The 14,152-nt window shown below is 36.3% G+C and overlaps 1 protein-coding gene, 1 long non-coding RNA gene, 1 other non-coding gene and 1 pseudogene across 3 annotated transcripts; 3 read left to right on the forward strand and 1 right to left on the reverse strand.

Moving 5' to 3' along the window:
* Nucleotides 1–600: 600 nt before the first annotated feature.
* LOC132087773 (uncharacterized) lies at nt 601–13,896 on the reverse strand. The gene is made up of 2 exons (XR_009420559.1): nt 13,794–13,896; nt 601–727 (listed from the first exon to the last, which is right to left on the reverse strand). It is a non-coding gene; the product is annotated as an uncharacterized LOC132087773 (long non-coding RNA).
* On the forward strand, nt 2,188–4,259 carry LOC130687812 (RAC serine/threonine-protein kinase-like; annotated as a pseudogene).
* LOC130687823 (neprilysin-4-like) lies at nt 6,151–10,062 on the forward strand. Its single transcript, XM_057510980.2, has 16 exons — nt 6,151–6,253; nt 6,494–6,670; nt 6,741–6,824; nt 6,887–7,098; nt 7,190–7,387; nt 7,514–7,627; nt 7,699–7,840; nt 7,928–8,045; nt 8,126–8,222; nt 8,341–8,520; nt 8,623–8,726; nt 8,838–8,896; nt 8,966–9,020; nt 9,110–9,177; nt 9,476–9,603; nt 9,689–10,062. The coding sequence occupies exons 1-16, from the start codon at nt 6,202–6,204 to the stop codon at nt 10,031–10,033; spliced, it is 2,133 nt and encodes a 710-aa protein (XP_057366963.2). The 5' UTR covers nt 6,151–6,201; the 3' UTR covers nt 10,034–10,062.
* Nucleotides 12,778–12,850, forward strand: Trnar-acg (transfer RNA arginine (anticodon ACG)). The gene has a single exon. It is a non-coding gene; the product is annotated as a tRNA-Arg (tRNA).
* Nucleotides 13,897–14,152: the final 256 nt, after the last annotated feature.

The raw sequence follows: 14,152 nt of genomic DNA on the forward strand, positions 1-14,152 counted from the left end.
TGCTTTCTTATCTTTTGAATCATGAAGACATTCCAGTAGTGGTAAGTGTTGAAAATTCAATTATTGCAGCCATCGATGTCCAACAACATTTAAAACATACTTTACCACGTAATCAATTTGTTTAATTTTGATGTAATATCATACAATTTGATCCTTTCCTTTCAATCTCATTACAGATCATCTGGAAAGTGCTTAGATAGCTTTGTGGTTTAAGAAGAAGAATCAGGCATCTCAAACAAGGAAGTTAAAGCTGCACAAAAAATGTTGGACAACCGGGAAAAAGAGAGAAACATGCAGAAGAAACTCAAGGAGGGTTTGAAAAGAATAGTTTTTATGAGTCTGTGATTAATTAATACACTAAACCTTTTAAAATGAATCTCAATATTTTTTTTCTTCAAATTTTCCACAATCATGGAAGGCATGCCAGTGTACTTTTATAAAAAACTATCTCGACATGGCTTAAACATGAAAGAACACGAAGTTAGCTCATCCATGAGACAGTATCGGTCTTTCATACGATAAATCTGCCTTTTTCCTTTAGTTTATTCAGTTTATGTTCTTTCTTTTCAGTTTTCTTTTTCTTAATGTTGGCTTTTCTCGTTTTCTGTTGTTATTCTTTTCTCTTTTCCTGTTCTTCGATGCGTTCAGCCCACTTCTTTTTACTTTCTGATTTGATTTTATCTTGTTTCTTAATTGATTTAGCAAGCAATTCCACATTGTTTTTTACCTATTGCAATACAGAAAGGTTAAAATTTTTGAAGATCATACAAATATGTTTGTCAAATTGAAAGTTTACCTGAAAATCTTCAGCTCTTTGCAGAGCACCTTTTCATGCCTGTTTGTCTTCAATGCTTCTTGCATTCTCAACTTCAGCTTGGCCTTCCAAGATTTTCACTTTTGCTTTGCGTTTTTTTTATATTTTAATTGTTACCACTTTTGTATCTAAAGTGGTGTTGTTCAGAATGGGTGAGGGATTAGATAGTTCTCCTAAATCAAATTTGCTGAAACCCAGGCAGCCTTCACTGCTGAAAATTGGTGTTGGCAGTGTACTCGTTACTCTTGGTTCAGGAATATCTGTTTTGACAACCTCTGTGAGATCAGAGGTTGATGACACAGATGCTGCTTCAGTGGCTTGTGCAAATTTTGCAATTCAGGACAACTTCTTGTTATTTTTCTTTTTTAATTTCTTCTTCTTCAATTTATCTAACTCCGTTTAACTTTGGTTTTCATTGTCCTATCAGACAAATCCAGCTTTTCCCCTGAAAATAGATGGAATAAGCTGGCCAGTCTTCCTTTAATGTAAAGATTAACACATACCTGTTGAGTGTGAGGTCTTAGCTGCTAGACATTCTTCCAGTTCAACACCAACCTTATTGCTATTGAGATCTTCAACTGTAGAAACACTTTGAGTTGGAATCAGACTTGCCGCGCCGATCAATTTTCCGATCTTGATCTCCGATCCGATCTTTTGAGTTTGATCGGATCGGGCGATCCGATCAAACTGCAAAAGATCGGATCGGCAAAAATCAATTTTTGCCGATCATTTTTACCGATCATTTTTGTGCGACAACTAACGCTTAAAATTCACACCGTCTAACGAATGTTGCATTGGCTGTCACAGCGGCAGTCACTGACGGCCATTGAGGGTGAACCCTAAACAGTTTCCTTCAATTGGCATTCGCAAAAACAGTAGTGAAAAGAGCCATGCGACTGCAAAATTTACAGCTAGATGGCGAAAAGTTTGATCGCTAAAAATGATCGGATCACGATCAATTTTTTGGGATCGCCGATCCGATCTCCGATCTTTCTCAAAAGATCGGATGGGCGATCATTTTTTGATCGAAGATCGGATCGGCGATCATTTTTTGATCGAAGATCGGATCGGCGATCAATTTTTGATCGCGATCGCGGCAAGTCTGGTTGGAATATTGTTTTTTTTTTGGTCTTTTTTTATTGTTCATGGTTTCCATCTATCGGTGGAACACGCGAATCCCAATAATAGCTTTGCTGTGCTGCTATTGTCTGCTAGCATCACTAAAAATGGCGTTCAAGTTTCGCTTCATTAATCCCTATAATGGTTTCCGCTTTTGGTATGTCCACATTGCTGTTTTCACTTGTCCAGTTGCTGTGATCCTATTACAGTTAATCTTGCATAGGCTTTTTACTTCTGTTTTTGGTATTGAAATAATGGCTGAGTCTGTGGCACTAGTAAACAACTCCTACGATAAACGAAGGCTGGCTGCTTTAAAGAGGTAAGTTGAGAAAACTCTGCTACAGAAACTTACGCACAGCATTCACTCAAATTGTTGATGTGGAATATATCATGCAGGCTTATTCACTTTTAATGTTTATTTTGTTTTCTAGGAGAACATAAAATTGGTGTCAAAGATATTTTGTTCTACTGGATGATGGATTACTACTAGGATTCAAGCATAAACCAAAGCTAAACATAAGACTTGCTAAACCACTCAACAATTTTACTGTGAAAGGATACCAAATTATGAAAGTGGTAAAACATTTTACTAACAATACTTTATTGGATATCTTTACTTTGTTTTTGGATAATACCAAAGGATCGTCCAAAACAATTCACCTTTCTGATTCGAGGTCTTCAATGGATGACTGTAACTGAAAGGACTTTTCATATTGACTCTGAAAGATAAAGGTATGTGAAGGGCCAAAACCTAATTTTAAAAATATTCATGAATAGTGGTTTTCTTGTGCACGAATTAACAAAAATTGTGAGCGTAACTTTGTTCGCTCACTCTCGCGAACGGCTTCATACAGACCTGATAGCAATGATGTGGATATGCTCGTCGTTTCCGAAGAAAACGAACTAAAGGGCTCATCAACACTATTATCCCTATCTAACAAAATGGTTTCTTTGCCAATGGATGCAGAGAATGATGAATTGCAAATGAAATTTCTTGTAGCCGGAACGTCTACAAAATAGACCTCATCATTCAGGGAAGAAGGAAGTGGTACGTAGTCGAAGAGATACAAATATGTGGTTTATTAATAGTGAAGACGGTTTAACCATTTTTAACTATTTTTTATTTCAATGTTGTTCCTTTTTTACCCCAATATTTGTTTCAAACAGACTTAAGAAAACTTTGAGTTCATCAAAATGTTGGGCAAAGGTATGTTTGGAAAGATGATTCTTGGCCGAGAAAAAGGCACTGGCTACTTGTTCGCCATCAAAATCTTTAAAAAGGAAGTCATTATTGGAAAGACGAAGTTGCCCACATTCTTACGGAAAACCACGTGCCACCACCAACCATCCTTTTTCTTTTATTGTAAAACAGTTTTCATTCAATAATATCGCACCCTTTCTCATTCATATTTTTAAAACTTCGAAACAGGCATTAAAATATTCCTTTCAAACAGCTGAACGGTAGTGTTTCGTAATGGAATATGTTAACGGTGGTGAAATGTTTTTTCACCTTTCACGTGAACGAAATTTTTCTGAAGACAAAACGCGGTTTTACGGAGCGGAAATTGTTTCAGCGCTAGGTTATTTACACGATCAAGGGATTATCTGTAGGGACCTTAAGGAAACAACCTGATAGATAAATTGTTTTGTTTCTTGGAGTTTCACGTACGAAACGATTTTTTGTTACCAGCTGGAAAATTTGTTACTCGCAAAGATGGGCACATAAAGATTGCTGACTTTGGACTTTGTAAAGAGGATACCACGTACGGACGTACTGCCAAAACATTTGCTGAACCCCCGAGTACCTTGCCCCTGAAAGCGCTTGGAAGACGACGACTACGGGGGTGCAGTACGTTGGTGGGGCTTGGGTGTTATCATTTATGAGCTCATTTGCGGTCACTTTCCTTTTTACGACCGGGATCGCGACATTCTCTAAGACCGTATTCTTTTGGAAGAAGTTAGATTCCCTCGAACACTATTTCAGGAAGCGAAAGATCTTCTTGGTGGGCTTTTAGCTAAGGATCCACATAAGAGATTAGGAGGCGGCCCTGAAGATTATCAAGAAATCATTCTACATCCATTTTTCCTACCGATTTCTTGGACAGATCTTGTTCAAGGGAAGGTACGTAGGCGTGCAAGTTGTATTTGAATGTTTTGATTTTACCCTGTCTCCTACACGCAGATTCCACCACCGTTCAAGCCGCAAGTGGTAAGTGAAAGACACCCGATAATTCTGTATTTATGCTTATGCTCAATGAGAGAAATAAACTATTTGTAAAATTGATAAAACTCTTACGAATGTTTGCGTAATCCATTTTTAATTACTTAATACTTAAATTGAAAATTTTAGGGAACTAATTCCTAAGTGTGAAATGCATGCTAAGGAATTAAAAATGCGATAAAGAAATAAATGGTATTTGAATCAAAATTGAATTATAGTAGTCTTTTTCTTTTGTCCTTGCTTCAGACGATAGTTTGTGTAAGATTGTAATATTATTCCTATATACATAATTCATCAAATGTTAGTAATACTGAACTAGATTTCATGATAACAAATCTCGTTCCTAGCACCCACCAAAAACCCCACGGAACTCATTCAATTTTCGTGCTTACCATGTAGGCCTAGTTCTTTCCTTTGTCCACAAAAGGCAAAAACAATATTTTGCGCAAGGGCAAACAGTGTTTCATTATTAAATTAACGTTTCTTAAATTATTTTTATATAATAATTTTCTTATTTGTCTGTGTATTAAAAGGTACTTATACGCCCTCCCAAGAATCCTCATTGAGGCATGAAGAAAAAAGGAAAAAAAAGTGAATAAGGACATTAGTAAGGGATGGTAGGCCTGAAAACACCAGTAAGAAAATGTCAAATGCAAAATTCCAGATACTGTGTGAACAAAATTACTTTTTTATTAAATGAGCTCTAAAAAGCAATAGATAAAGCATATAATCATGCAAAAACATTACGAATACTAATTCAAAAACAAAAGTTATGATGGAGTAAAAACACGTCATATTGATAACGGTGTTTGAAGTGCAGAAACCTGTATAAGCCGTTCGGTTTTCTTCCTAAATATCGGACAAATAATGCTCGTTCGATATTTGGCGTTTTTAAGCTGGAGAAACAGGACCAATACCAAGGAAGTATAGGATCCTTATGATGGAGAAATAGGACCCTTCAAAAAATGTTTGAAGATTGGGTTCTATTTCTCCGGGTCCTATTTCTCCAGGTCCTATTTTGAGGTCCTATTTCTCCGGCTACCCGTAACAAGTCTACGTAAAACTAGTGGTAGGCTTACTATATCATTAAACAATTCTCGCATTAACCCCTGCCTTCGCAGACAAAAAGCAGTCCACTTAAAAGTAGCCTGTTAGAAAGAACAACTTCACAAAACTAAAGCGCTCCGTTTCAAATTTTTTTTACAAGTTTGTTATTCCCCAGCTTCTTGTTGCATGAACTGCCTCTGGGTTTTTTCACATTTTAAATTAAAGGTTAATTGGAAAAAAAATTGCAAAATTATTGGCTAAACCTTTGTACATTTTATTAAAACTAGAGCTTAGTCTATTCAAAGTTGAACTCCATGAGTTTCTTTTGACTGCGACAATTGCTGCTATGACGGATGCATCTGTTACATTCTCCTAGCTCCCGTGGTTATTTAATATTGAGCTAGACACAACAATGGAGTAATAATGAATAAATTGGTTTCACTATGATTTTCAATTGGGTTTTACTTGTTTTGTAGAGATACAGCATGAAATACAATAAAGACGCATCCTATGGTATCAGGCCGAAAAATGCAATGTCCTTGAATATTTTACGAATGTATACATTGTAAGTTACGGCGAACAACCATACACAACACGCACATCCTTCCCAGTAATGTTTTCGTTCGAAAAGAGTGAGCGCAGATTAGATGTTTGGTATATAGTTTTCAAATAATCGGATATGGGAAAAGTAAAAGTTACCAACCGCCTAGATTTATGAATTTTTCAACGAAGCTTTAAATTCGAAAGACTTTCCTTAAACAGATCAGTTGTACACCGTTGGTCGCACTCACTCCATCGGACATCACTTCCGAACGGCACGCTGTACCGGGGACTTTAGAATTTTTGTCACAGCAACATTCTGTAACATGAGTACCAGGTAATGAAAACAAGGCGAACAAATATAGAAGCTCTTAAATATTCTTTGTATCACACATGGTAATCAAGAACAAAAAGATTCTGGTTTTCACAATTTGCCTGCTGGATCTTCTTCAGTTTGGTAATGGCAGTGAAATGTAACCCTATCGCCGATCATCAATTCACGAAAGTCGAAGGTAAAAACTGGCTTCTTCCTACAAGGTATTTTTCACACGAACATTTTTTAAAATTATTTTTGGAGCTATATACGTAGAATAAATCAATTTACATTATGTAAGAGAAAAGCAAACGGAAAACCAATAATTTAAATAGAGCTTTAAGTAAACTCCAATAATGAAGAAAAAAAAATTCAGAGTTGTGAAAACATGTTTGAAGTGGGATTGAACATATTGAATAGGGTTCTTTATTGAATGTAGGGGTCTATGGAGCAGCCTCGTCATTAATTGAAGCAATGGACCTGAGTGTTGACCCGTGTCAAGATTTTTTCCAGTATGCATGCGGTGGGTGGATAAGGAAAAATCCTATCCCTGCGACAAAATCTCGGTGGACCCAAATCGATGTTTTACGGGAACGACTAGCGAATGATTTGAAAAGTAAGACATTTGTAAAATCGAGCGATGTAATAATTTTCATGGTTCATCGAATATTTCGAATTACTCGAAGACATTTTAGAGCAAGACCATGACGCCAGAGACCCAAAACCTTTGAACAGTGCAAGAGATATGTACAAGGCCTGCATGAATACGCGTAAAATTTCTTTTCCATTTTTGAAATGCATGATTTAATTTGGGATTTTCCCATATATAAAGGTGCTATTCAGAAGCTAGGGTTAAAGCCGCTGACTGACGCTTTGGAGAACTATGGTGGTTGGCCAATTACGTCGGCGGCAGGTATTCACGAAGGGATCCGTTTTGATTGGAAAGTTGTGACAGCTTCAATTCGCAAACGTTACCGTATATCTTACCTGATTTCCGTGTACAACGATCTCGACAACTACGATACGAAAAAGAATTCAATTTACGTACGTATATCGGTCTATAGCTTAAAAAGTGGTTTTGCAAATAAGTTTAATGAGCGGCAGCTAATGACTAAAAGCATATTTGCGTTAAAAGATTGATCAGGGGTCGCTTACCTTGCCACACGAGATTTTGCTGAATTCTGAAGATTACCCCAAAATCATGGAGGCTTATTTTGTTTATGTTTCGGAATCGGCAAAGGCCATTCGCAATTCACTCGGAGGTGACGCAACGGATGGACAAATTGACTTGGATGCCCGCGATCTATTGCAATTTGAATTTGAACTAGCCAAAGTAAAACATCTTTATTTAAATATTATTTTTTTTAAATATCTCTTTATTTAAATATTATTTTTGTAAAAATATTCTTGTTTTTCAATTGTCTTACCCAATTTTTTCGTGGCTGGGGCTGTTTCTCAGATCACCACACCTGCAGAAGCAAGGCGAGATAGCACTCGCATGTACAATCCCATGCTCTTAATGGAAATGCAAAAATGGACTGATGGATTTTCTCATAAATCACCCCAAGCTCAAGTATAGCCTAGCGATGGAACCTCGTGTGGTTATAGGACTTTAGCATTGCATCGCAAATCTATTTTATCTAGGTGGACTGGTTCCAGTATCTCAACACAATTTATTCAGTGGCTGGCGTTGCCATTCCCACCGATGAACGCATTATCGTCGTAGAGGTAGAGTACGTGAGAAATCTTCTGGCGCTTTTGGAAAACACGTCCCCGCGCATTATAGGTATAAACTAGCTTATATAGCCTATGGCTAGAAACGATAATAATAGGCAAGTTTGACAATGCATTGTTTTACCACTTCAACCTCCAGTAAACTACGTCATGTGGCGATTGGTTAGAATATTAGCACCTGGAACTGCCAACCAAATGAATATCTTGTCTATCAATTTTTCTAAAGCCCTCTACGGCAATCCTCAGTCAGAAACTCGGTAAATAAGTAATTTTGTTATCTAAATATTTCTAAACATTAGAGATTACACGACGGAGAAAACTGATTTGAAAACAATAGATCAAATAGCTGCGCTAACGAAGTCAACAGTATGTTCGGCTATGCAGTGGGCGCAAAATATGTAGAAAAACATTTTCAAGGAAGTATCAAGACGCAGGTAGACCTACCAATCTATTACACATTTTTTCCCATATTTACTTAACATATTTTAGTATCAGTTGTAAATAAGCTACTAAACTAATCGAGTTAATAATAAACAAATAAAAACGTTTCAGGTTGAATCAATGATCAAATACCTCAAGGCCGCATTTGTGACATTGATTGACGAAGCCGAATGGATGGATGCTACAACAAAAGCTATCGCCAGAGAAAAAGTAGATGCTATGGTTGAACTAGTGGCTTTTCCAAACTGGATTAAAAAGAAAGAAGATGTGGAGTCATTTTATTCCGACCGGGTATTTATTTAATGAACCTTAGAATTCTAAATGAAAATAAAAAATAAGAACGGCCAATTTACACTTTAAATAAAAAGGGGCTAATAATTGTCTTGTTGCTAGCCACCCGTCTCTAAGGAGGAACATTTCGAAAACATTCAAAGTGTTAATGCCTGGCTGACGAAAAATGGGCTTATGAGCCTGCGACGTAAAACAAACCGAACTCGGTAGGCTAAACGATAATCGAACAACATTTTACCACTTGAAACTCTGTTTACATTGTTCCGCAGCAGTTGCAGGGAATAAGCTGAAATTTTTTTTATTCCGTTATATTTCAGATGGATTACTTTTCCTTCAATAGTCAACGCTTTTTACGCCCCAAAATACAATTCTATTAGTATATTATCTTTTGTTTTTCCCTTCTGCATCTATTGTACCTAAGGTAAAGTTAAATTTTTCTAACTAGGTTTCCCAGCAGGAATCTTACAACCACCATACTTTGGGTTGAACGGGAGATCTTCGTGAGTATGCGATTTTTGGTTAAATAAGATATTTCTGCCATATGATTTCATAAAAAAGCCTCTAACTTTATCGGACATTCAAAATCTAGTTCGATGAATTACGGTGGTATTGGAGTCGTCATTGGTCATGAAATAACACACGGTTTCGACGACAAAGGTATGGTAGGAAAATGAGCTTGGCAAGGGTTTGGCAACTCTCTGGCAAAGTATACGGGATTCTAAATTTTAGACTAGATTCACCAGACATTTTGGATTAAGATTCGTAACTTGGATTAAGGTTCACACAAGCTGTGGCTTAGGTTCCAAATGGTTCTTGGCAGGTGTGTAGGAAAATTAAATCAGTTGCCAAACCTTCGAGATTGGCCTTCAACCCATTTTTGTGACATTGACGCCAGAATGCATCCGAGAAATTCTTTAACTAATCTGTTTTCTATATGTCTGCGTGAGATGTATAGGCCGCCAAAACGATAAGTACGGCAATACTGCTAACTGGTGGACGGAGAACACATTGGCGCAATATCAATCGAGAGCAAAATGTTTCGAAGACAAATACAATAATTACCTTGTTTTAAATGGAACTCAAGTAAGAAATTTGATACGTTTCGAAATCTAGACCTTTCTACAAAAATATCCACGTTCTTTTAATAGAAACATTTTTTTATTTTCAGTTGAACGGCCTTACCACGCTAGGGGAAAATATTGCTGATTACGGTGGAATACGCGAGGCATTCGTAGCCTATCGTAACTACGTCGCAGCCAATGGAATCGAGTCTGTTCTGCCAGGTTTGGAAAGGTTTACTTCCGAACAGATATTTTTCCTATCCTTCGCTAATACTTATTGCGGCATCGAAACTCCAGAAAAGCTTCTGAATCAAATAATGAATGACCCGCATAGTCCCAACCGTTACAGAGTTATAGGGACTCTCTCCAATTCAGAAGATTTCGTTCGCGAATTTAACTGTGTGCCTGGTACTCCAATGAACCAACTTAGAAAATGCACCCTTTGGCGCTGATTCTGTCATTATGTGTTACAAGTTATTCTACAAATAAATTGTTTTCGTTAAAGTGATCGTCACAGTTTAATACTATATAACCGTATATAATTTTTCTCATTAGGCATTATTGCTTTAATATTATGGAATGGGCATCGAGAATCAAATTGGTAAAATCAATGATTTCATCTGCACTCATGGTTAATTTGTCAGCTCAAATCTCATCCAGTACAAGAAGAGGCCCGTGTGTAACAGGCGGCTAAGAAATGGTTTTTCATTTTTTTTTGCTCGAACGTGGCTCCTGGCCCATTTCACACAGTGATAGGCGCTGCTATTAAATATGATAAAATCAGGGCAAAAAAAAAAAAGTCGTTTACACGACAAATCCTGGTTTCCTGTGTAATGGGGAAAAAGCTCCAGGATAACTCAAAAACTTTTAGTCTAAGACATCAAATTTTTTCTAAAAAATAAACAGCCTAAATTACTGTTAGCCCAAATTTTTGTACGAAATCCATGTCGTACTTCCAGAGGCAGAATTTTTGTTTCATTTGCCCGAGTTCCATTTACGCCCATCTTCATCTATCTTGCTTGGTGCGGATGGAAGCATCATTCAAAAGAAGTGTGATCACTTTCAGAGCTTCGTAGCGAAGACGTTGGAAAAATCATAACTGTAAAAAATAATATGAGTTAAATGAAGACTAAATAACAGCAAAAGAAATACTGAATGAAAGATTGCTTAAAAAGCTATATACCTCCTACGCTACTTGTTCTTTTAACGTTAGGGTCCAATGTCCGTTCATAATGGAAGAAGTAGGGGAGACCGGACCCATCTTGGACAGTTACGATTTTATTCCATTATCTACCATCCCACTTACGCAAAATTTCGAAAATTTGTTTGAAAATAAATCTAGAACGCTTCCGACATCTCCTGAATTTTTTTCGAAGATGATATGTAATTTTTTTTTAAATTTATAACGATTTTTACCTAACGGTGAACTTAGACCGAATCGGCGTGACTTTGGGCGGACCGCTGTCCCACTTTGGACGGGGTCAAAAGAGGTAGAATCAGTGCTTCCTATCTTTTTTTTTTTACGCTGTAGATACAGTTACTGTAAAAAAAAATTTTAAATACAAAGTTAAGTTAAGATATTTTGTAAATACCGAAAAAAATGCTTCGATACAAGATACTACCGAAAAAACCAGTTAAGATAAGATATTTTAAAAATTTTTTAAAAATTCTCATTTTAGGCTAAAGATAAGATAAAATAAGATACAAGATACTTAGTAATAACGCAAAACTAAATAAAAAAATTCTGAATCGAAGATTAATTGAAATTCTGGGTTGCATCAAATTTGTAGCTTCATAATTCATTTATTTTTGATCCACATCCACGAGACAAGGGATGACTAAAACAATGAGACCCGAAAATTTTATTCCAAATAAATGAACTTGTCGCCGCTAGATGGCGCCGAAAGTATCTTGTATCTTTTCGGTAACTTTAGGCTAAAATTGGCTTAGCATAAGATAAAGATACTTTTTTTTGGCTCAAATTGACGCCCGATACAAGTTATCGAAAAGATGCCGGAAGTATCTTAACTTTTGCCATTCTATCTTATCTTTTCCGAAAGATAGGATCCACTGGGTAGAATGAGTTGTGTAAAAATTTTGCTTTTATTTCTAGTTTTTGCTGTTAACTTAGCGAACAACTGAAATACAATCTTCAAAGAGATTACCTGAAATAAATGACTTTTATTATGCCTGAAATATTTTCATTTTACTGATAGAGAAGACATAAGAGGAGGCGCAGCCACCACAGTATCGATAATTTAGTTATTTCAATTTATCGATCGATTTCCCTGATTCATTATTTGTAATATCATGGCTGCGTCAGTTGACGAAACTTTGAAATTGTTGAAACAGTTGAATAATACAGAAAAGTATTACATTTTTTTCCAAAATAAAATGTTTTTATGTAAGATTAAAAATATAAATAAGCATTAGCTATATCATAAATGTGCCGTTAAATATTTAAAACCTCCGCGCTTTGACTTGACTCCTCCCTTGCACGCCCAATTCATGTCCAATACAACACATGTCGTTTGTACAATTTAGCCCCCAAAAGCAGTTTCACAGAACAACTAATGTGTTTATAATTCAATAGCTAAGATTATTTTGATTTACAAATATTATTAAGAAACCTCTGCTCTACATACTGCCAACATCTACAATCGTATAATTATAAAACAACATAGGAAAAAATTATCGACAAAGAACAAAGAAAAATACAGATTTATTCTAATTTTTATTATTTGTTGAAAACTCAATAAATAATTAACTCTGTTCAAATAATAAACTCCTGTTTTGGCCATTCGTTAAGTTTCTTAACCAGTCACTCACGGAATGTGTGAAGTTTGTACAGAAAGAAACCTTTGGGATGTCTTAACCGACGAAGCGTGGTCTTTTCTACAATACTTCACTTAAAGAAGGCATCCCTTCTATTTCGAGGAAGGAATTTGGTTCACTTGGGATGTACAAAACATTTCTTAGCCTTGCCAGGTCGCTGAATCCTACCATCACGGTGACGGTGTTCATAAGTGTATGTTAAGTAAAAAGAATCGTGGTCTTTTCCAGTTGCCAGTTACTTTGGGTAAAGTAACATTCAGAACACAAGTAATTTGCTTAAACGAATTGGGGAAATAAATTTCTTATCCATTTGTTAAACACTTGGTTAAGTTTCTTAACTAGTCACTCATCATTCGCCAGTGGATGTGTGGCCCAATGGATAAGGCGCCTGCCTACGGAGCAGGAGATTCCAGGTTCAATCCCTTGCACGTTCATTGAAGACGTGAAATGTAAAGAACATTGATTGATAATGGTTTTTGAAGCCGTGTTTAACTGGAGTGATGGTGTGGTCTTAGAGGTCGTGCCAGCAGTCAAGTGGCCTGAAGCTTTTGTCTCAATCCATATTTAAGGCCAATACAGCAACGTTTCGCAAAGTGGGAGACTAGCTTAGTGGAGATTGCTGCAAAATGGGAATGTGTGAAGTTTGTACAGAAAGAAACCTTTGGGATGTCTTAACCGATGCCGAAGCGTGGTCTTTTCTACAATACTTCATTTTCAAGACTGGAGGCATCCCTTCTATTGTTTGGTTCACTGAATTATCGTACAAAACATCATATACATTTTCAAGCAGCTATTGTTTACCTAATACATCATATACTACAGTGAAATATAAGGAAGCTTTGCATTTGCCGTCAACAAAGCTACTAACAATTACAAATCAATTTTAATTATTTTGTACCATGAAGGACTTCTTTTAATGAGTCTGTTATTAGTGAAGACACTAAACCTTTTAAAATGAATCTATGATTTTTTTTCTTCAAATTTTCCACGATCATGGAAGGCATGCCAGTGTATTTTCATAAAAAACTATCACATGTCTTGCACATGAAAGAACACGAGTTTAACTCATCCATGAGTCAGTATCAGTATTTCATACGATAAATTTTGCTTGTTTTGATTTGGTTTAATCACTTTATGTTCTTTCTTTTCAGTTTTCTTTTTCATAATGTTGGCTTTTCTCTTTTTCTGTTGTTATTCCTTTCTCTTTTCCTTTTCTTCGATGCGTTCAGCCCAATTGTTTTTTACTTTCTGATTTGATTTTATCTCGTTTCTTAATTTATTTGTCAAGCAATTTCACACAGTCTTTTACCTATTGCAATACAGAAAGGTTAAAAGTTTCGAGACCTTACAAAAGTGTTTGTAAAATTTAAAGTTTACCTGAAAACCTTCAGCTATTTGCAAAGCACCATTTCATGCCTGTTTCTCTTCAATGCTTCTTGCATTCTGAACTTCAGCTTGGCCTACCAAGATTCTCACTATTGGTTTAAGCTTTTCTTCTTCATTTTAATCGTTGCCACTGATGGATCTAAAGTTGTCTTTTTCAGAATGGGTGAGGGATCAAATAGTTCTCCAAAATCAAATTTCATGAAAACTAGGCAGCCTTCACTGTTGAAAATTGGTGTTGGCAGTGTAATTGGTAATCTTCTTTCAGGAATTTCTGCTTTGACAAACGCTGAAAGACCAGAGGTTGAAGACACAGATGCTGCCTGGGTGGCTCGTGCAAGTTTGGCAATTCA

Source organism: Daphnia carinata, chromosome 2, assembly GCF_022539665.2.
Source record: "Daphnia carinata strain CSIRO-1 chromosome 2, CSIRO_AGI_Dcar_HiC_V3, whole genome shotgun sequence".
Lineage (NCBI taxonomy): Eukaryota > Metazoa > Arthropoda > Branchiopoda > Diplostraca > Daphniidae > Daphnia > Daphnia carinata.